The sequence below is a fragment of the Narcine bancroftii genome, chromosome 1, assembly GCF_036971445.1.
Source record: "Narcine bancroftii isolate sNarBan1 chromosome 1, sNarBan1.hap1, whole genome shotgun sequence".
Lineage (NCBI taxonomy): Eukaryota > Metazoa > Chordata > Chondrichthyes > Torpediniformes > Narcinidae > Narcine > Narcine bancroftii.
This window is the reverse complement of record NC_091469.1, coordinates 251,415,355-251,438,407: the sequence shown is the minus strand read 5'-3', so window position 1 is coordinate 251,438,407 and position 23,053 is coordinate 251,415,355. Positions and strand designations below refer to the sequence as shown.

The window sequence follows — 23,053 nt, the reverse complement described above, 5'->3', positions numbered from 1 at the left end:
CTAGCAGAACTGATAAGAACAGAAAATAAAATAAAATGGATAAAAATAAAAGACAAGGAATATAAAATCAGTCTATTTGCAGATGACGTTATAATATACTTAGCAGAACCAGAAATATCAATAAAAGAATTACATAGGAAATTGAAGGAATATGGAGAAGTGTCGGGGTACAAGATTAACGCAAATAAAAGTGAAGCAATGCCAATGAATAATGCGGATTTCTCAAAATTTAAGAAAGAATCACCATTCAGATGGCAAATGCAAGTAATAAGATACCTAAGTATACAAATAAATAAAAATCTCGGCCATCTATATAAACTCAATTATTATCCACTAATGAAAAAATTACAGGGCGATTTAGAGCATTGGAAAGATTTACCATTAACACAAATAGGAAGGATAAACTGTATTAAAATGAACATTTTCCCAAGGATATTATACCTATTTCAGGCATTGCCAATACACTTGACAGAGAAATTCTTCAAGAAGTTAAAGAAAATAATAAGGAAATTTTTATGGAAAGGGGGTAAACCGAGGAGAGCACTAGATAAATTAACAGAATGGTATAAACAAGGAGGCTTACAACTACCAAACTTAAAAAATTATTATAGAGCCGCACAATTAAGATACCTAACAGATTTTTATCAAACAAGGGAAAAGCCAGATTGGACTAGATTAGAACTAGATAAAATAGGGAAGAAGATACCTGAACATATATTATACAAATGGGATGAAAAATTGGTACAACGTAGGAATTCTCCAGTATTGCATCAACTGCTCAACATTTGGAAGAAGGTTCATGTAGAAAGGAATAAAACAAATTACCAACTACCAAAACTAATACTGACGCAAAATCAGCTAATCCCTTTTACAATAGATAACCTTTCCTTAGAGAATGGGAGAAAAAAGGGATCAAAAGAATAGAAAATTGTTTTTCAGGAAATAAATTATTATCCTTTGAACAAATGAAGGATAAATATAGTATAACTCACGATACAATGTTGGCATACTACCAACTGAAATCCTACTTGAAGGACAAATTGGGAAACAGTCTGAGGTTACCAGAGGGAAGTAACTTTGAATATGTGATTACAGATACAATGATAATCAAAAAATTTGTAACAAACATGTATATTAAACTACAAGAAAAGGAGAACAAGGAAACAAATGGTAAAACTAAACAAAAATGGGAATAAGATCTAAACATAAAGATAAAGAATGAAACATGGGAGAAGTTATGCTGCGGAACTATGAGAAATACAATAAACACGAGGTTACGTATGATACAATATAACTGGATACACAGGCTATACATTACACCTCAAAAGTTAAATAAATGGGACCCAACAGTATCAGACAGATGTTTTCGCTGTAAAAAGGAAATGGGAACAACAATTCATGCAATTTGGATATGTGAGAAAGTGAAAAAATTTTGGGAAGATCTAAACCAGATATTAAATAAAATCACAGAAAGCAATATACCAAAAAATCCAGAGATCTTCCTCCTAAGTAATATAAAAAACAAAGAATTTGGACTCGATTTGGATGGAGCACAAAAAAAGATTTGTTATGATAGCCCTAGCCGTAGCAAAAAAATGTATTATGTCAACCTGGAAATTAGAAGATAACTTGAGAATACAAGAATGGTATATAGAAATGAATAAATGTATTCCATTAGAAAAAATAACATATAATTTAAGAAATAATATTACAATATTTGAACAAATATGGGAGGCATACATGAAACACAATAGAGAAAACCTACCGTGGACATTTACCATCTAAAATGACAGAAGGAGAAGATAATGAAAAGAACTGACTCAGTGGAATTTCTTATTTATTTTTATTGAGTGACAACATTGTTTGACGGGTTTAATGTATCTTATATTCTGAACTTTAAATAAATGGGAGGGGAGGTGAGGGAGGGAGTGAGGGGAGGAGGGAAGAAAACGATACTGTATATATTTAAGAAGGAAAATGTATGTATCTTGATCAATATGGTTTATAGTGTGAAAAATAAAATTTTTTAAAAAAAGCTGATTTCACACTACAATATGCAAGCCCTTCCCAACTATACTTATCAATGCTTGGACTGGTCCCAACTGCCGTAGCGAGGCAACGACTGCACACTTGTAGTAGGTTGTCAGGGCGCCGGTAGCAGCTTCTCCACCTCCCCTGACCGGGACATTGCTCAGACTCTGGCTGTTCTTCCTTCTTGACAAGGGGTGTTCCCACCTCTCAGAGAGTCTAAACTTCAGCAACAGGACCACAGGCTTATATACCCCAAAAACAATTAATCATGCGCCTACTCCTTCTAACATTTGTCAGTCAAAATCAAAACTGAACATACTATTCTACAATTTAGAAGATTAATTATTATGGAACCAGGATGTTATGATTTCCTGGTTTATCTCGTAGATACAAAGACTTATTAAAACTTCTTGAGCAAGACAGGTTGTGACCAATTCGTCAATTTCAGAGTGTTGCATTTGACAACTGCTTTCCCTGGGCCTCACAGTGGAATTCCATTTCAAAGCTTATCTTCAGATAAATCCCCATGGCTGAGTTTAATTACATCTGCTAGTTCTGAAAGTAAGGTGACCTGAGTGTGGACCCAGTGTCATCAGTTCCACATAAGCAAAAAGCACATGGTTTTAAATCTCCATTACATTCCACCCCTTGGTCACAATCTGTCATTTGCGAGGCCTAACCAGTATTTGAGTACAGAGGGAGCGAAAAAAGAGAAATCAAAACAACAATTACAAAGATAAGCAAAGATACGAGCAACCAACGGAGGATAGTGTGGCCCAATCCCCCAAATAATGCAGTTAGCCATGAGAAAGGATTCCAACCAAGGCTTGAATTATCCTTGTTGGCCACAATACCCAGATACTAGAGCTCACGAACAGATTTTGAAACATGCTGAACAATAACATATTTATATAAGGTGCACTTGAGGCGGGTGACCGAGGACTTCCTTGGTGTAATGCATCGGACCGTGTTTCCCACGGGGAACTCCCTCGGAACGTCCTCAACATTACAAATCCAATTGCTGGCATCAAAGCAGCTGTTAAGCCAGATCACCAGGAGTGTAAAATGGAGAACCTGGAACGATACCGTAAGCGTTCAGTGTTTTAACAGACTAAATCATCCTGTCCCTCAATAGCTACCCACCAAGTGTTACCCTGGGCAGATGTCACTATTTCCCCTTTTACATGAGCGCCACTACCTGTTGGTGCCACCCATACCTTTTGTCCAACATTGGGAATGGGGGGCAATGACTGTTTTTCCTCTGGAATAGACTGTAATTCAGGAGCGTGAAGAAGTCGGTGGAAAGGTGTACCTCCTTTTAAAGGGCGATGATTCAAATTGTTGACTGCCTGCTGCAGCACATGGCACCACCCCTTCTGGGTCCCCAGTGGTGTTAACAAACGAATTTGTTCCTTCAGTAAGCCGTTCATTCGTTCAACTAACCCGGCAGCCTGCGGGTAATAAGGAATATGGTGAACCCATAAAATACCGTTATCATTTGCCCAATCACAGATTGCTTTCCCGGAGAAGTGCGAGCCATTATCAGAGTGAATCTCCTCTGGAACATCATAACGAGAAATCAAATGGTTTAGTCCTTGGTCAGTCATCTTGGTGGGAAAAGCAAAAACCAGGCCCGAAAGGTGTCAACCATTACTAGGACGTAATGTTTACCCATACAGTCTAGCATGGGGCCTATGTAATCAATTTGCCAGACCGCAGCTGAGTGAGCACCCCATTTTATTCGGCCATGCGGACCAGATGGAACGGTATGGAACTTCACAAGCTGACATTCTGGGAGTGTACGTACGACCATGCGGACATCATCCTGATGGATGGGTAAAGCATGTATACGGGCCCACATAGCTGATCCCTTCTCCCCCAAATGACCACTCTGTTCATGTGCCCATCAAGCCATGGGGACGGTATCAGCACGGCTGATAGTGGCAAGCTGATCTGCTACTGCATTATGTTGTGCCATGTTATTCGCCATATTGGTATGCGCATCAACGTGATAAACGGTTATCTCACGGTGGTGGGAAGCATCTCACAACAGCTGCCACAACTCTTTGCCCCATACTGGGCGGTCATGTATCATCCAGTTGTTCTTTTGCCAATCAGGCATCCATACCACAAGTCCATTAGCCACAGCCCAGGAATCAGTAAACAGGCAAAGAGGGTGATCATGGGGATCTAGTGGTAAAGTGACTGCCTTCAACTCAGCATACTGACTGGAGCCACCTCCTCCTCCTCCGATAAGTGAGTTCCTGACCTGGGATGGTAAGCTACCACCTTCCACTTTTGCTTTCCTTTCACCCACCGTCTGCTACCATCAGTAAACCAGGCATCCTCTTGTTCTGCTGGAGTGAGCGAATCATATGGTTTACCCCACTGAACTGGTGAAGGGGGTAAAAGAGGAGGCAAGGCGGGTTCAACATCCTCATGACGAGATGGAAGATCAGCCACCTGTTCGTGTATGCGGCCCACCCCTTCAGGCCCTCTGGTTGCACAACTCTGAATATACCACTTCCATTTAACAATAGAAGACTGCTGAGCCCTCCCGATCTTTAGATTAGCATCATTAGCCAGAACCCAATTCATTATTGGAAGTGCAGGTCGCAATTGAACATCTGGATTGCCTGTCATTCTTTCAGTTTCCAGCAGGGCCCAGTAACAGGCTAGTAACTGTTGTTCAAAAGCAGAATAACGAGTGGCAGCCTCGGGCATGGTACGTGACCAGAATCCCAGTGGGACTCGGCGACCCTCTTGTTTCTGCTAGAGGCTCCAGGCCACATCATCAATATAATGGTGAATTGAGAGGGAAGGCGATACTGGCACCGTCTCCAAATCACGGGCAATTAGGCTGTGGCAAATAGTGGGAGAGTGTACCCTGAGGAAGGTGGGTGAAGGTATACTGGCGTCCCTTCCAGGTAAAGGCGAACTGATCCTGTGAGTCCTCAGCTATAAGAATACTGAAGAAAGCGTTAGCGAGATCAATGACAGCACACCATGTTCCTGAGTTCCCAGTAGCAATGTTTTCAATAAGGGTAACAGTGTCCAGAACTGCTGAAGCAAGTGGTGGGGCATGTTTGTTCAAAAAACAATAATCAACTGTCATTCTCCAGGAGCCGTCCAGCTTCTGGACCGGCCAAACAGGGCTATTAAAGGGCGACGTTGGGGGCCTCACTACCCCTTCTTCTTGCAGAGCATCGATGGTGGCAGTAATCTCTTCCTGCCCCCCCAGGGAGACGATATTGTGGAATGCACACTGGTTTCATGGGGGGTGGCACCATCACAGGATCCCACTTAGCCTGACCCACTACTAGTTTTTTTGTAATAGTTCGAATTCCAAATTCAAAGCCCCCTTGGCTAGTATTAAGGGCCATACCGGCCAAGATATTAATACCCAGGATACACTCATCAGTAGCAGCCACCAGGGCATGTAACCAGACAGGGGAAGGGCTATCATCCACCGTGGCACAGACTTTTATTTCCTTTGCCAGGGTGACCACTCCTCCCAACCCCTCTATTCGAAAGGCTGGTCCAGTCCAGAAGTCGGGGTTACAAGGAATCACCGAGTGCTCTGCACCGGTGTCGACCAAAGCCAAGTATTGGCGATCATTACCCCCACCCCAGTGGATTGTTAACAGTATGTAGGGCTGTGGATCCCTGTGTGTGCGCCGTGTCTCGATGGAGTAGACACGGGAATCCTGCCCACACCTTCAGGCTTCAGAAGGGTTCGGGGGCTTCCAGGACCACATGCTATTGTTATCTTTAAGAGCCTGTTTAACCCATTGTTTTACCTCATCACGAGTAACTGGAGCAGGAGAAGCCGGCTCGATAGAAGCAGCAGTGGGAGCAGAAGGGACAGCTGGGCCAGGAGGACTCAACAGCTGGGGAAGATGTTCCCCCGCTTTTCTCTTATAAAGGGCATAAAGGACTGCAGTAGGTTTCCCATCAATATCACTTTTAGGTATGCCTAACTTTAACAAGGTTAGAAAAAGGTCCTTTCTTGTCGGTCCCTTGTTAGCAGCAGCCCCTCTCTTTTCATCCTACTTGTCTGATGTAACCTGGGCTGAACGTGAGTGGATTTTACCCCCAATTCTAATTCTCGAAGCCCAGATAAGGCGTGCATCGCCTCAGACACAGGGTGCCCAATTAGCGGACTAGTTATGGACAGAACCAATCCCCGTGTGGTGGGTTGGGCGGAACGAACCAATCTGGTATGCATTCCGGCAGTGAATATCTCTTCATGAGGGCTCCCCCCATGTACCCACAGCCTCAAATGCCCTGCATAGAAGGCAGAGGCCAGGGCCTGCTGACGAATTACTGCTATACACTCCTCTGGGGTTCTCCAATTGTTTTGCAAATGTAAATCCCAATCTATTGGTGAGGGGTATACTCGTAACAGGGCATACCCTAGAGTAGTAAGTAAGTAATCCATCTCTCTCCCTCTACCCCACAGCTCAGCAGTGACCCTGATATCAGTAGACAATGTTCCTAATCCCAACAATTCCTCAGGGGTTAAAAATACATTACCCCCTCCTTGCTCCCAGACACGCAGGAGCCAGGCTGCCAGAGTTTCTCCCGCCTTTTGCCTAAATCGATCTCCAATGGCAGCCAGCTCTTTTACAGAGAAATCACGTATCAGTGACTGCTTCCGACCCCTGCTCCCACTCTGGCCCACAGGGCCCTCCACCCAGTCTAGGGGATTCCAAGGCCATCCAGTAGAGGGAGTAGGCCATAGAGCATAAGCAGGGGTTTGGGTATTTTCCCCTGGGTCCACATGGGAGACCAGGGTATCTATCCCTTCAATCTCTACCCTTACATCATCCCCCCCTTCCATCTGTTTAGGAAATCTGCTGCCTTATAGGGCGGGCGTGAACAGCAGGTGGAGAGGGTAGTATGTTAGACACATGCTGAGGAGAATCTGCATTATTACCATTGTCATTCCAGATATTCCCATCCCAATCCTCAATTACATTAGGATCGTCACCATTCCTTATCATGGCATGAATACGATATGGATCGGGTTCTACTCCATGCCTTTCCTTATCTGCATAGAGCTGCTGCCGGAGTTTAATATTACGGCAGATTGTTTGGACATGCTTATCTTCCCATTCATTGGCTCTGTCCTGACTGGTGCGAACAATCTCGCTCATCATGGAATAGCGTTGTCGCATGGCTTCTAGCTCCTCCTCTAATTGCTTTCTCTTGCGCTGAGATTCTACTTCTCTTTGAACTGATTCTGCTTCACGCTGAACGGAGTGGCGTAAGGCTGTGGCCAGCAACCAAAAACCATCCGTCAGCGTCCCCTTTTTATCAGGAAATTTACTTTCTCGAAGGAGAGTGGCAACCCACTCTCCCAGAGGTGCACTTGATGGGTCTAACTTCTCATCCCAACTAATGGGTGGTCCCAACAAAGACAGGGTATTGGCCAACATGCCAAACCCATCGTCTTTGGAAGTCCATCCAGGAATCAAGAATTGCTCAGGGCTCACCTCTTTCTTTCAGCGAAACATCTTGAGACCAACCCTGCTCGCAGCACTAATTGTCTTGGGTAAACTTATACCTCTCATTTTGTTCGTTTTAGATTGGTCACAGTGTTTGAGCTACCAAAAGAAAATAGACACACACACCGAGAGCAGTTCAGTTTATACAAATGTTTATTACAAATTCAAAAGCTGATTTCACACTACAATATGCAAGCCCTTCCCAACTATACTTATCAACACTTGGACTGGTCCCAACTGCCGAAGCGAGGCAATGACTGCACACTTGTAGTAGGTTGTCAGGAAGCCGGTAGCAGCTTCTCCACCTCCCCTGACCGGGACGTTGCTCAGACTCTGGCTGTTCTTCCTTCTTGATAAGGGGTGTTCCCACCTCTCAGAGAGTCTAAACTTCAGCAACAGGACCACAGGCTTATATACCCCAAAAACAATTAATCATGCGCCTACTCCTTCTAACATTTGTCAGTCAAAATCAAAACTGAACATACTATTCTACAATTTAGAAGATTAATTATTATGGAACCAGGATGTTATGATTTCCTGGTTTATCTCGTAGATACAAAGACTTATTAAAACTTCTTGAGCAAGACAGGTTGTGACCAATTCGTCAATTTCAGAGTGTTGCATTTGACAACTGCTTTCCCTGGGCCTCACAGTGGAATTCCATTTCAAAGTTTATCTTCAGATAAATCCCCATGGCTGAGTTTAATTACATCTGCTAGTTCTGAAAGTAAGGTGACCTGAGTGTGGACCCAGTGTCGTCAGTTCCACATAAGCAAAAAGCATCTGGGCACATGGTTTTAATCCTCCATTACAGGGCCACACCCTTCCCCGAAAAGGTTGAGGCAGTTTGGCACTTCACTAAGCCACGCACTATAAAAGAGCTGCAGGAATTCACCAGTATGATAAACTTTTACCAAAAGTTCATACCGGCAGCAGCACACATTTTTGCACTCTTGACCAGCAAAGCAATAGACATTGCTTGGGCTGAGGAATCCTCCAGGTTGTTCTAGAGTGCTAAAGACGTGCTGGCCAATGCAACCCTTTTGGTCTACACCAGTCTGGAGGCACCTACTGTCAACACCCCCAACACAGCGGTTGGGAGTGTGCTAGAACAACTCATCGAGGGCCAGTAGCAACCCCTGGCATTTTTCAGCAGGCACCTCCAGCCCCCCCCCCCCCCCACCAGAACTCAAATACAGCACTTTTGACCAGAAGCTGTTAGCACTGCACCTGGCAGGAAGACATTTCCTTTACTTTTTGGAAGGCCAGTAATTCAGGGTGTTCACCGACTTCCACTATCCACGAAATCTCAGACCAGTGGTCTGCCCGACAGCAGAGACATGTCCTAAGTGTCTGAATTTACCACAGATATTCAACATATCTTGGGGAAAAACAATGTGATGGCCCACAATCGAGTCAATACATGGCCAGTCCCCGCCAAAGCACAGCCACAAGACACTGAGATCCCCATTTCCAGGACAGCTGTTTTCATTCTTGGCCAGCCCAGGTAACCTGACACTGCTGTGTGATGTTTCTACTGGCCCCCCACCCCCTCATCATCCCAGCTGCAAGGAGATGAAAAGTTTTTGAGGCCATCCACAACCTGGCACACCCCACCATGGTCAAAATGGTGGCCAACAGGTATATCTGGCATGGCCTCCATAAACAGGTCAGCCAGTGGGCCAAGACCTGCACGAACTGTCAGTCCCCCAAAGTGCAGGTGGAGCAGGTTCAGCCACATGCATTGACTTAGTGGGGCCGTTACCAATTTCTCATGGGGAGAGACATCTTCTGACCATGGTAGACCACTCCATGAGGTGGCCGGAGGCACTCCCGCTGGCTGATATCAGTGCAGAAACCTGCGGCAGGGAACTTATTGACACCCCTCACCTCCATCAGGGGCGGGGCATAATTCACCTCCAGGCTCTGGGCAGCATTGGCTCACCTTCAGCCTATGGGCTGGTGGAGCGCTTCCACAGGCACTTCAAGGCCGCCTTGATGGCCCGGCTCAAGGGTCCTGCTGGGGCGTGGAAGGAGGACTTCAATGCCCGAACGCTTCCATTACAGCCTCGGGCCCCACACTGGTTCCCCCTGGCGTGGGCACCGGCCGGAGGAGACTGGCGTGCTCTGCGCCGCTCCTCCCTTCACTTTCCCCGCCCACTTTTAACTGGCGGCGCCCGTCACGTGGTCCAGCGCGCCGGTCCCGGTTGGCCCACCGCGTCCACGGTCAGGTGAGAGGGGGCGGGGCTTGGTGACCCGGAAGTGTAGTTGGGCGCGCTGGCCATGGCGACAGCGCTCCGGCAACTCCTGGTGCGCTACCGGGGCTTGGTGGTGGGTAGCCCGGCGCTGGCGACGCAGCTGGAGGGCGGCTTCCGGACGGCCTCCTACCTCATCGCCGGTGGGTCCTCCCGATCTTCCCTCCCCCCTCAGCCCCCACTTCGTCTAGGCTGCCCACGGTGGCCCTCTGGCTGGTCGCAGGGCGCTCACCAGCACGGATCCCACCGCTACTGCTCCGCCTCGACCGGGGCTTGCGGCTCCAGATGTGTGATCACTCACTAACTGGAGGCCAGGAAGTGCGAGCTCCCAGCTTTCTATGTTCACTGCACAAGGAGGAGAAATTCAGCCGGTCCGCAGAAGGCCGAGATGCAGCCGCAAAGCTGCAGGGTCTGCGCTCATCAAGAGCACAAAGCAGACAGGCGCCTGAATAAAGAGGGGGCTATGGCTATGAGGGCAGGAGAGAAAAGCTGGGGATTGATTAGGGGAGGAAGGTGGACCTGTGAATGCAGAGCTGGAGGGAGAGGGGGAAGGAGCGGCTCATGTTTGTTGTTGGGTGCCCAGGTGGAATCCATGTGAAAGCTGTGACACTCAGGTCCCCTTTATAAATCTTTTCTCGCTCAAAAACCTATGCCTTCCAGATTTAGGACCCACCCCCACTCCAGGGGAAAGCCTGCGGCCATCCACCTTATCTAAGCCCTCGTCATTTTATAAAACTTTTATTCACCATAAAATGAGGTACAAAAGAAAAAAATGCTCAAAGTCTTTTCACATCCTTAGTGTTGTCTTCAGACATTACATTGCTGAGTATTATTTCCTTGTTTGTTTGAGGGGCTTCCCCTCAGTCTCAGCTCCTCAATGGGAAGGACCAGAGCTGCATTCTCAATCCTTTATTGGCTATGGTCCCTTGGGACCCTACTCAAAGTTTATTTCCTCGTGAAGCAGTTTAGTTAGTGTCTTCTGTACTTTTCTCATTCTGTGGAAAAAAAAAAAAAAAACCCTCTGATTTCAGTCCATGGGCCCCCTTAAATGTGTACAGGTGACACCTTCTGGCACCCTCCAACCAGATGGCATTAAACATCGACTTCTCCAGTTTTTGCTAGGCCCCCCCTCCTGTCAATCTCCTTCCCTATCCCCTCTTTCCTTTCCTCCAGTTCTGCATTCACATGATCATTTCCAGCTTTTATCTCCTGCCCTCCTATTCGTGTCCACGTGTGGCGTCTTGGCTGTTGGCCTGTGCTTTGCCCTCTGGTTATATATCTTTACCTCCTATGGACGCTACAGTACCTGCTGAGTTTCTCCAGCACTTCTGTGTATTTACTACAAATGACAGCGTCTGCAGGCTTTTGTGTTGCAGAACATTTCTTTATTGTTATGTACACAAATACACACTTGTTGACTTTTATTTGCCCTGTAAATGAGTAGGAAGTTGTTTGCACCCAAGGCTCTTTGGGAGCCCTGTTTCCCCATCACGGTTCTGGCAACCCAGTTTTCAGTGGCCAGCACCCTGGTGTGAGTCCATCAACCATTGAGCCCCTGGCTTGTCCACTGCTATGGTTCTGTACCCTGAAAGGTCCTTTCCAGGGTTCCTCTTGGGAGGGAGTGTTCTGTTGTTCTGGTGTCCTGTGCCAGTCCACTCAGTCAGATCCCTTGTTATCTACACTGCCAAGTTTGGGCACCACCATCTTAAACACAGACCTCCGTGAATTAACTGATATTGGAAAAAAAAACACTATAATGTGTGTGCCCGGGAGGAAGGGCAGTTGGACCTGTGATCCAGTGATTGAGCCAGGAGATTTGTGAATGGAATTTGCTTCGAAATCACAGAGCTAGTTTCGGAACGGTCGAACCAAAGATAGAGTTCATGCTCAGCACAGGGTTTTCCTAATGGGAGGTGGATAAAGGCTTTGCTGAGTTTGCTCAGTCATTGGGATGGTTTAAGTGACAGTATATTCTTTCCTTTTTGCAGGCCATTTTGCTGATTCGCATGAACTCTCTGAACTAGGTAGGTATGCTGGTAGGCTGAGAGGCTGCCAATGCCCTTCACTGATTACACTGTTTAATTGCAGAGTCAAATGCATGGAATGTTGGGATTTTCATCTCAGCCCTGCAAGATGAGAGGTGTTCCTACATGCAGAGCATTACTGGCCCTCCCTGTAGAGATGGCATTCAGTTTCTTCCTTGGCCTATTTCACTCCAACAGTGCTGCCACCCAGTTCCTGCACTTTGTGGGCTGGGGGGCAGAACAAAGCATTTGTACCATTCTCATTCTTGCATCCGTTCTCCACGATTTCTGCCCAAGACTCTAATCTCAAGTCAAGCTTGTCTTTGTCTAATTCTGGTCTTATGAAGCAGAGAAGTTTAAGTTTATCATTACCTGACAAAACATTTATTTGGTCCACATGTACAAAGCACAAAATAATCACATGAAAAGATGTTATAAAATAAATATGTATAAATATTAGACATACAGCACAGTACAGGCCATTTCGGCCCATGAGCCCATACTGCCCAATTTCCCATCACAGTTTTGAACGGTGGGAGGAAACCAGAGCCCCTGGGGAAAACCCACCCAGACACAGGAAGAACATACAAACTGCTTACAGACAGCATGGGATTCGAATTCTGATCGCTGGTGCTGAAACAGCATTGAGCTAACCATAGTTCACTCAGCTTCATTTAGAATAGACACAAGGTTTACAGGTCATCACTCTCACAGCCTGCAAGAAAGAAACTACTTCCCACCCTGACAGTCCTAATTTTGATGTTCCTTTACCACCTCCTTGATGGTAGTGTGTCAAAGATATGGTGTGTTGGATGGTAAGGATCCTTGGTGATTCTTTGAGCCCTGTTTAAGGTCTTGATGAATGTCGTTAATAGGGGAAAGGGAGACCCCAGTGATCTTCTTGGCCGTTTTAATGATCGAGGACACTAGGTAGCCCTGATGGGTCTGCATTTCTGAGGCTAACTAAACCTGCCCACTCCTTGAATAGGGACCTGTGGGAAAATTCTAAAATGGGGAAAGGTACATTACAACGTTATTAGACAGGAGCTAGGGGAAGTTAATTGGGAACAGCTGTTATTGGGCAAGTCCACAAATGACATGTGGGAGTTATTTAAGGAGTAGCTAATTAGAGTTCAGGACCGGCATGTTCCAGTAAGGAGGAAGGACAGAGATGGAGAGGTAACAGAACCTTCAATGACTAGAGAGGTTGTAAAAAGAAAACAGGTGTCCGGTTTAGAAAGCTAAAATCAGACAGGGTCCTTTTGGAATATAAGTATTGCAGGAAAGAGCTTGAGCAGGGCACAGGAAGGCTGAAAGGGGATGTCCTTGGCAGCAAGGTTAAAGAAAATTCCAAGGCATTTTATACTTGAGTTTAAAAACATGACCAGGGAGAGGATCGGACCATTGAGGAACAAAGGAGGAGTTCAGAGGAAGTGGGCGAGGTACGAAATGAGTACTTGGCATTCACCAAGGGCAGGACGTGGAGGATAGTGATAGTGTGGAGAATGCTCATGTGTGAGGACTTTTTGGGATCATGCAAGTGCTGGGTTACGTCCCAGGTTATAAGGAGGAAGGGGGTTGCTGGGGTCAGGACGAAGATCTCTGCATCCTCACCAGTGACAGGCAAGGTCCCAGAGGATTGGAGAGCAGTCATTGTTGTTTTCTCTGGAGCGTCTCAGGTCGCATAGAGACCTGATAGAGGTGTATAAACCATGAGCGGCCTTGAAAGAGTGGTCAGTCAGAATGTTTTTGCCCAGGGTAAAATGGCACACACTAGATGTTTGTTTGGGGTGAGAGGGTGAAACCTAAAGATAGATGTGCAGGACAACATTTTTTCATAAGAAAGTGTAAATGCCTGGAGCGTACTGCCAAGAGTAGAGGAGGAAGCATATATGATAGCGTTTAAGCGGCTTCTAGACAGCCTCATGAGCACGAAGGAAATGGAGGTGCGAGCAGCAGAGATGTAGTTCGATTTGGCTGTCACTTTCAGCACAGACACACGGGCCAAAGGGCCTACTCCTGTGCTGGACTATTCAACATTGTCTGAAGCTTTCCATGAAACATAAACACACCCCTGTTCCCCCTGGGGTAGCTGCTGGGCTGAGGATGGGATCAGATCGGTCTCCCGTAGGCAATGGAGTGTGATGGCTTTGTGTCTGCTGCCATGGTCGGAGTAGGTGGGGGTGTAGAGTATTGGTGGCCATCACAGAAACTGAGTTTGTCTGCTTGGCAGTATATTCTGTGTCGAATCTGCTGGTGCTGTTGAACGATGGGATACTGAGGAAGGAGCTCCCTCATTCATTACTGATGGTAAGTGACCTACAGCCACAGAAGGTTAACTTACTTTGGGTCTTTTCTGAAACAGACACATTTGGATCTACAATCCAATGGTGTGTTGCACTCTCCAGGTACCTCTTGTAACTTTCCGGAATCCTTTGAATTCCAGCTTGTGACTTGTTTTTAACATGAAACAGCATTGACGTGGTGGTTGTGGGGGTGGGGGGCGTCTGCTCCCCATCCGCTCCGATTTGGCACACAGAGGTTACACCTGGAGTGTGACGGAACGAGCTGAGGGGGAGGGAGGCTCAGGACTCGGACCCAGCACAGTGAAGGAGCAGTGGTGGTTCCGAGTCGAGCCTGTTGTGTGAGGTGGAGGGGAGCCTTCAAGGGGTGGCACTGCCTATGTGCCTGCTGCCCTCAGCCTGCCCAGTGGGGCTTTTCTGAAGTTTTGCATTCAGACCTCAGTCCTCTAGCATGGTGTTGAGAGAGGGTTGGCCATCACTAAGGGGGAGCTGTGCTGGCTCGGGTATTTCTGGTGCTGGTGTTTACTGATGGTTCCGGCATCGACCCAATAAGGTTGGGGGCCAGGAAGGCACAGGGTTGGGGTCCCAGAACTGAACCAAGCAGGGCAGGAGAGAACAGGGTTGTGGTCAGGAGGCAGAGGAGATACAGGGTCAGGGTCCCAGCACCATATCCAGGATATTGAGGGGGGGCAGGGGGTACAGGGTTAGTGACCCATCGGGTCCGGGGAACTCACGGGTTGGGTAGAATTCTACGGCGAGAACAGTTGTTGCTTTGGCCGAGGAGGTGGGCTCTCGGACCCCCATTCCTCTGTTCTGCGCCCCCAGACTGGCTGGGCTCAGTGCTGGGACCGTGACCGTATACCCCCTGACCCAATCCTTTGCTTTCCCCCACCACAGCCTTTACCCCAGCATCAGTTGCTGACGTGGCTGACGGTGCTGGAGCACTTGGAGGTTTTCACTGAGATGTGCTCGGCCAGACTGTGGGGAGAGGGCTTCCGCTGGCTCATCATCACCGCCATCCAGCTGACCAAGTAAGTGACTCACTCCCCCAATCCCTCTCATGTCTGTCGCTGGGAAACCCCTCCCCTCCGTCTCATTCACTGGGTGACCCCAACCTCCCCTACCTGTCCCATTCACTGGGAGACCCCCCCCACCTATCCCCACTGCTGGGAGACCCAGCACCCCACCCCCACCTGTCCCCATCACTGGGAGTTAACTTCCCCCCCACCTGACCCCATTGCTGGGAGACACCCTCCCCCACCTGACCCCATTGCTGGGAGACACCCTCCCCCACCTGACCCCATTGCTGGGAGACACCCTCCCCCACCTGACCCCATTGCTGGGAGACACCCTCCCCCACCTGACCCCATTGCTGGGAGACACCCTCCCCCACCTGACCCCATTGCTGGGAGACACCCTCCCCCACCTGACCCCATTGCTGGGAGACACCCTCCCCCACCTGACCCCATTGCTGGGAGACACCCTCCCCCACCTGACCCCATTGCATGGAGACACCCTCCCCCACCTGACCCCATTGCTGGGAGACACCCACCCCCACCTGACCCCATTGCTGGGAGACACCCTCCCCCACCTGACCCCATTGCTGGGAGACACCCTCCCCCACCTGACCCCATTGCTGGGAGACACCCTCCCCCACCTGACCCCATTGCTGGGAGACACCCTCCCCCACCTGACCCCATTGCTGGGAGACACCCTCCCCCACCTGACCCCATTGCTGGGAGACACCCTCCCCCACCTGACCCCATTGCTGGGAGACACCCTCCCCCACCTGACCCCATTGCTGGGAGACACCCTCCCCCACCTGACCCCATTGCTGGGAGACACCCTCCCCCACCTGACCCCATTGCTGGGAGACACCCTCCCCCACCTGACCCCATTGCTGGGAGACACCCTCCCCCACCTGTCCCCATTGCTGGGAGACACCCTCCCCCACCTGACCCCATTGCTGGGAGACACCCTCCCCCACCTGACCCCATTGCTGGGAGACACCCTCCCCCACCTGACCCCATTGCTGGGAGACACCCTCCCCCACCTGACCCCATTGCTGGGAGACACCCTCCCCCACCTGACCCCATTGCTGGGAGACACCCTCCCCCACCTGACCCCATTGCTGGGAGACACCCTCCCCCACCTGACCCCATTGCTGGGAGACACCCTCCCCCACCTGACCCCATTGCTGGGAGACACCCTCCCCCACCTGACCCCATTGCTGGGAGACACCCTCCCCCACCTGACCCCATTGCTGGGAGACACCCTCCCCCACCTGACCCCATTGCTGGGAGACACCCTCCCCCACCTGACCCCATTGCTGGGAGACACCCTCCCCCACCTGACCCCATTGCTGGGAGACACCCTCCCCCACCTGACCCCATTGCTGGGAGACACCCTCCCCCACCTGACCCCATTGCTGGGAGACACCCTCCCCCACCTGACCCCATTGCTGGAGACACCCTCCCCCACCTGACCCCATTGCTGGGAGACACCCTCCCCCACCTGACCCCATTGCTGGGAGACACCCTCCCCCACCTGACCCCATTGCTGGGAGACACCCTCCCCCACCTGACCCCATTGCTGGGAGACACCCTCCCCCACCTGACCCCATTGCTGGGAGACACCCTCCCCCACCTGACCCCATTGCTGGGAGACACCCTCCCCCACCTGACCCCATTGCTGGGAGACACCCTCCCCCACCTGACCCCATTGCTGGGAGACACCCTCCCCCACCTGACCCCATTGCTGGGAGACACCCTCCCCCACCTGACCCCATTGCTGGGAGACACCCTCCCCCACCTGACCCCATTGCTGGAGACACCCTCCCCCACCTGACCCCATTGCTGGGAGACACCCTCCCCCACCTGACCCCATTGCTGGGAGACACCCTCCCCCACCTGACCCCATTGCTGGGAGACACCCTCCCCCACCTGACCCCATTGCTGGGAGACACCCTCCCCCACCTGACCCCATTGCTGGGAGACACCCTCCCCCACCTGACCCCATTGCTGGAGACACCCTCCCCCACCTGACCCCATTGCTGGGAGACACCCTCCCCCACCTGACCCCATTGCTGGGAGACACCCTCCCCCACCTGACCCCATTGCTGGGAGACACCCTCCCCCCACCTGACCCCATTGCTGGGAGACACCCTCCCCCACCTGACCCCATTGCTGGGAGACACCCTCCCCCACCTGACCCCATTGCTGGGAGACACCCTCCCCCACCTGACCCCATTGCTGGGAGACACCCTCCCCCACCTGACCCCATTGCTGGGAGACACCCTCCCCCACCTGACCCCATTGCTGGGAGACACCCTCCCCCACCTGTCCCCATTGCGGGGAGACACCCCCACCTGTCCCCATTGCGGGGAGACACCCCCTCACCTGTCCCCATTGCGGGAGACCCCCCCCACCTGTCCCCATTGCTGGGAGACCCCCCCCACCTGTCCCCATTGCTGGGAGACCCCCCCACCTGTCCCCATTGCTGGGAGACACCCCCCCACCTGTCCCCATTGCTGGGAGACACCCCCCCACCTGTCCCCATTGCTGGGAGACACCCCCCCACCTGTCCCCATTGCTGGGAGACACCCCCCCACCTGTCCCCATTGCTGGGAGACACCCCCCCACCTGTCCCCATTGCTGGGAGACACCCCCCCACCTGTCCCCATTGCTGGGAGACACCCCCCCACCTGTCCCCATTGCTGGGAGACACCCCCCCACCTGTCCCCATTGCTGGGAGACACCCCCCCCACCTGTCCCCATTGCTGGGAGACACCCCCCCACCTGTCCCCATTGCTGGGAGACACCCCCCCACCTGTCCCCATTGCTGGGAGACACCCCCCCACCTGTCCCCATTGCTGGGAGACACCCCCCCACCTGTCCCCCATTTGCTGGGAGACACCCCCCCACCTGTCCCCCATTTGCTGGGAGACCCCCCCCACCTGTCCCCCATTTGCTGGGAGACCCCCCCCCACCTGTCCCCCATTTGCTGGGAGACCCCCCCCACCTGTCCCCCATTTGCTGGGAGACCCCCCCCACCTGTCCCCCATTTGCTGGGAGACCCCCCCCACCTGTCCCCCATTTGCTGGGAGACCCCCCCCACCTGTCCCCCATTTGCTGGGAGACCCCCCCCCCCACCTGTCCCCCATTTGCTGGGAGACCCCCCCCCACCTGTCCCCCATTTGCTGGGAGACCCCCCCCCCACCTGTCCCCCATTTGCTGGGAGACCCCCCCCCCACCTGTCCCCCATTTGCTGGGAGACCCCCCCCCACCTGTCCCCCATTTGCTGGGAGACCCCCCCCCACCTGTCCCCCATTTGCTGGGAGACCCCCCCCCCCACCTGTCCCCCATTTGCTGGGAGACCCCCCCCCCACCTGTCCCCCATTTGCTGGGAGACCCCCCCTCCCACCTGTCCCATTTGCTGGGAGACCCCCCCCACCTCTCTCCATCCCTGGGAGACCCACACCTCATCCCCTGACGGAGATAACATCCTGCATCCCCAGTCACCTACCCACTTCCCCCACCCCTCAATCCCCAGAAGAAACCTTCTCTCTTCCCCCACCCCCAAAAAAATGGACATCCATGCTGTTAACCCCTTGCTGCCCTGTTGCAGGGCGAGCCTGCGGGTGCTACTGCTGCTGAGGTACAAGACCGGCATCCACGCACCGACCATGGCTCCGTTGGACAGGGACGGACATCTGTGCCGCGAGGACCCCCAGGGTGAGGCAAAGAGGAGGGGACCTGGCTTAGGCTCTGAGGACATAATACGGCAGGGGCTGCTCCCCACCCCATCCCCTCCCCCACGTCTGCTCCTTCCTCCCCCACCACCACACCGGGTCTCCACCTGCCCCTCCTTTCCCCCCTTCCCCCCCGTGTCTCTGCCTGCCCCTCCTTTCCCCCCTTCCCCCCCGTGTCTCTGCCTGCCCCTGAGTGTGCCTGCCCCTGAGTGTGCCTGCCCCTGAGTGTGCCTGCCCCTGAGTGTGCCTGCCCCTGAGTGTGCCTGCCCCTGAGTGTGCCTGCCCCTGAGTGTGCCTGCCCCTGAGTGTGCCTGCCCCTGAGTGTGCCTGCCCCTGAGTGTGCCTGCCCCTGAGTGTGCCTGCCCCTGAGTGTGCCTGCCCCTGAGTGTGCCTGCCCCTGAGTGTGCCTGCCCCTGAGTGTGCCTGCCCCTGAGTGTGCCTGCCCCTGAGTGTGCCTGCCCCTGAGTGTGCCTGCCCCTGAGTGTGCCTGCCCCTGAGTGTGCCTGCCCCTGAGTGTGCCTGCCCCTGAGTGTGCCTGCCCCTGAGTGTGCCTGCCCCTGAGTGTGCCTGCCCCTGAGTGTGCCTGCCCCTGAGTGTGCCTGCCCCTGAGTGTGCCTGCCCCTGAGTGTGCCTGCCCCTGAGTGTGCCTGCCCCTGAGTGTGCCTGCCCCTGAGTGTGCCTGCCCCTGAGTGTGCCTGCCCCTGAGTGTGCCTGCCCCTGAGTGTGCCTGCCCCTGAGTGTGCCTGCCCCTGAGTGTGCCTGCCCCTGAGTGTGCCTGCCCCTGAGTGTGCCTGCCCTGAGTGTGCCTGCCCCTGAGTGTGCCTGCCCCTGAGTGTGCCTGCCCCTGAGTGTGCCTGCCCCTGAGTGTGCCTGCCCCTGAGTGTGCCTGCCCCTGAGTGTGCCTGCCCCTGAGTGTGCCTGCCCCTGAGTGTGCCTGCCCCTGAGTGTGCCTGCCCCTGAGTGTGCCTGCCCCTGAGTGTGCCTGCCCCTGAGTGTGCCTGCCCCTGAGTGTGCCTGCCCCTGAGTGTGCCTGCCCCTGAGTGTGCCTGCCCCTGAGTGTGCCTGCCCCTGAGTGTGCCTGCCCCTGAGTGTGCCTGCCCCTGAGTGTGCCTGCCCCTGAGTGTGCCTGCCCCTGAGTGTGCCTGCCCCTGAGTGTGCCTGCCCCTGAGTGTGCCTGCCCCTGAGTGTGCCTGCCCCTGAGTGTGCCTGCCCCTGAGTGTGCCTGCCCCTGAGTGTGCCTGCCCCTGAGTGTGCCTGCCCCTGAGTGTGCCTGCCCCTGAGTGTGCCTGCCCCTGAGTGTGCCTGCCCCTGAGTGTGCCTGCCCCTGAGTGTGCCTGCCCCTGAGTGTGCCTGCCCCTGAGTGTGCCTGCCCCTGAGTGTGCCTGCCCCTGAGTGTGCCTGCCCCTGAGTGTGCCTGCCCCTGAGTGTGCCTGCCCCTGAGTGTGCCTGCCCCTGAGTGTGCCTGCCCCTGAGTGTGCCTGCCCCTGAGTGTGCCTGCCCCTGAGTGTGCCTGCCCCTGAGTGTGCCTGCCCCTGAGTGTGCCTGCCCCTGAGTGTGCCTGCCCCTGAGTGTGCCTGCCCCTGAGTGTGCCTGCCCCTGAGTGTGCCTGCCCCTGAGTGTGCCTGCCCCTGAGTGTGCCTGCCCCTGAGTGTGCCTGCCCCTGAGTGTGCCTGCCCCTGAGTGTGCCTGCCCCTGAGTGTGCCTGCCCCTGAGTGTGGCTGCCCCTGAGTGTGGCTGCCCCTGAGTGTGGCTGCCCCTGAGTGTGGCTGCCCCTGAGTGTGGCTGCCCCTGAGTGTGGCTGCCCCTGAGTGTGGCTGCCCCTGAGTGTGGCTGCCCCTGAGTGTGGCTGCCCCTGAGTGTGGCTGCCCCTGAGTGTGGCTGCCCCTGAGTGTGGCTGCCCCTGAGTGTGGCTGCCCCTGAGTGTGGCTGCCCCTGAGTGTGGCTGCCCCTGAGTGTGGCTGCCCCTGAGTGTGGCTGCCCCTGAGTGTGGCTGCCCCTGAGTGTGGCTGCCCCTGAGTGTGGCTGCCCCTGAGTGTGGCTGCCCCTGAGTGTGGCTGCCCCTGAGTGTGGCTGCCCCTGAGTGTGGCTGCCCCTGAGTGTGGCTGCCCCTGAGTGTGGCTGCCCCTGAGTGTGGCTGCCCCTGAGTGTGGCTGCCCCTGAGTGTGGCTGCCCCTGAGTGTGGCTGCCCCTGAGTGTGGCTGCCCCTGAGTGTGGCTGCCCCTGAGTGTGCCTGCCCCTGAGTGTGCCTGCCCCTGAGTGTGGCTGCCCCTGAGTGTGCCTGCCCCTGAGTGTGCCTGCCCCTGAGTGTGCCTGCCCCTGAGTGTGCCTGCCCCTCCTTCCCCCCCCACCCCTGGGTCTCTGTCTGCCCCTCCTCCCCCCCCGCTCTGGGGTCCCCGCCTGCCCCTCCTTCCCTCCCCACCCTGGGGTCCCCGTCTGCCCTTCCCCGAGTGTGGCTGCCCCTGAGTGTGCCTGCCCTGAGTGTGCCTGCCCCTGAGTGTGCCTGCCCCTGAGTGTGCCTGCCCCTCCTTCCCCCCCCACCCCTGGGTCTCTGTCTGCCCCTCCTCCCCCCCCGCTCTGGGGTCCCCGCCTGCCCCTCCTTCCCTCCCCACCCTGGGGTCCCGTCTGCCCTTCCCCCCCCCCTCCCCGCCCTGGGGTCCCCATCTTCCCCTCCTCCCCCCCCCTGTCTTGGGGTCCCCGTCTGCCCCTCCCCCCCCCCTGCCTTGGGGTCCCCGTCTGCCCTCCTACCCCCCTGCCTTGGGGTCCCCGTCTGCCCTCCAACCCCCCCCTGCCTTGGGGTCCCCGTCTGCCCCTCCTCCCCCCCCCCCCCCCCCCCCGCTCTGGGATCCCCGTCTGCCCCTCCTTCCCCCCCTCGCCCTGGGGTCCCCGTCTTCCCCTCCTTCCCCCCCGCCCTGGGGTCCCCGTCTGCCCCTCCTTCCCCCCTGCCCTGGGGTCCCCGTCTGCTCCTCCTTCCCCCTCCCGCCCTGGGTCCCCGTCTGCCCCTCCTTCCCCCCTCCCGCCCTGGGGTCCCCGTCTGCCCCTCCTTCCCCCTCCCCAGCCCTGGGGACCCCGTCTGCCCCTCCTTACCCCTCCCCAGCCCTGGGGACCCCGTCTGCCCCTCCTTACCCCCCCAGCCCTGGGGACCCCGTCTGCCCCTCCTTACCCCCCAGCCCTGGGGACCCCCGTCTGCCCTCCTCCGTACCACCCCAGGGTCTCCACCTGCTCCTCCTCCCATCCTGGGGTCTCTGACTGACCTTCCTTCCCCCCCCCACCCCCACTGCCTGGGGTCCCTGTCTTCCCCTCCTCCCCCCCAGCCTTGGGGTCCCCGTCTGCCCTCCTACCCCCCTGCCTTGGGGTCCCTGTCTGCCCTCCAAACCCCCCTGCCTTGGGGTCCCCGTCTGTCCCTCCCTTCCCCCCCCCCCGCTCTGGGATCCCCGTCTGCCCCTCCTTCCCCCCCTCGCCCTGGGGTCCCCGTCTTCCCCTCCTTCCCCCCCGCCTGGGGTCCCCGTCTTCCCCTCTCTTCCCCTCCTTCCCCCCCCGCCCTGGGGTCCCCGTCTGCCCCTCCTTCCCCCCTGCCCTGGGGTCCCCGTCTGCTCCTCCTTCCCCCTCCCGCCCTGGAGTCCCCATCTGTCCCTCCTTCCCCTCCCGCCATGGGGTCCCCGTCTGCCCCTCCTTCCCCCTCCCGCCCTGGGGTCCCGTCTGCCCCTCCTTCCCCCTCTGCCCTGGGGTCCCCGTCTGCCCTCCTTCTTCCCCTCCCGCCCTGGGGTCCCCGTCTTCCCCTCCTTACCCCTCCCCAGCCCTGGGGACCCCGTCTGCCCCTCCTTACCCCCCCAGCCCTGGGGACCCCCGTCTGCCCCTCCTTACCCCCCCAGCCCTGGGGACCCCGTCTGCCCCTCCTTACCCCCCCAGCCCTGGGGACCACCGTCTGCCCCTCCTCCCTACCACCCCAGGGTCTCCACCTGCTCCTCCCTCCCATCCTGGGGTCCTCTGACTGACCTTCCTTCCCCCCCCCACCCCCACTGCCTGGGGTCCTGTCTTCCCCTCCTTCCCCCCTGCCCTGGGGACCCCGTCTGCCCCTCTTCCCCCCCCCCCGGCCTGCCGACCCCATCTGCCCCTCCTCCCCCCCTGCCCTGGGGTCCCCATCTGCCCTCCCCCCCCACCCCCAGGGTCTCCATCTATCCCA

General features: G+C 54.5%; 1 protein-coding gene and 1 long non-coding RNA gene across 2 annotated transcripts in view; one reads left to right on the top strand and one right to left on the bottom strand.

Moving 5' to 3' along the window:
* Window positions 1-1,738: 1,738 nt before the first annotated feature.
* On the bottom strand, window positions 1,739-9,708 carry LOC138751268 (uncharacterized). Its single transcript, XR_011349789.1, has 3 exons — window positions 9,487-9,708; window positions 3,344-3,482; window positions 1,739-3,105 (listed from the first exon to the last, which is right to left on the bottom strand). It is a non-coding gene; the product is annotated as an uncharacterized lncRNA (long non-coding RNA).
* Window positions 9,709-9,812: 104 nt separating this feature from the next.
* pex16 (peroxisomal biogenesis factor 16) overlaps window positions 9,813-23,053 on the top strand; it is a gene marked incomplete at its 5' end in the record, with an annotated part of 31,112 nt that continues 17,871 nt past the window's right edge. The window contains 5 exons of the mRNA XM_069921145.1: window positions 9,813-9,939; window positions 11,785-11,820; window positions 14,054-14,130; window positions 15,021-15,154; window positions 18,750-18,861. Of these exons, the coding sequence (XP_069777246.1) occupies window positions 9,813-9,939; window positions 11,785-11,820; window positions 14,054-14,130; window positions 15,021-15,154; window positions 18,750-18,861 (486 nt within the window). The remainder of the gene's footprint in view (window positions 9,940-11,784; window positions 11,821-14,053; window positions 14,131-15,020; window positions 15,155-18,749; window positions 18,862-23,053) is intronic.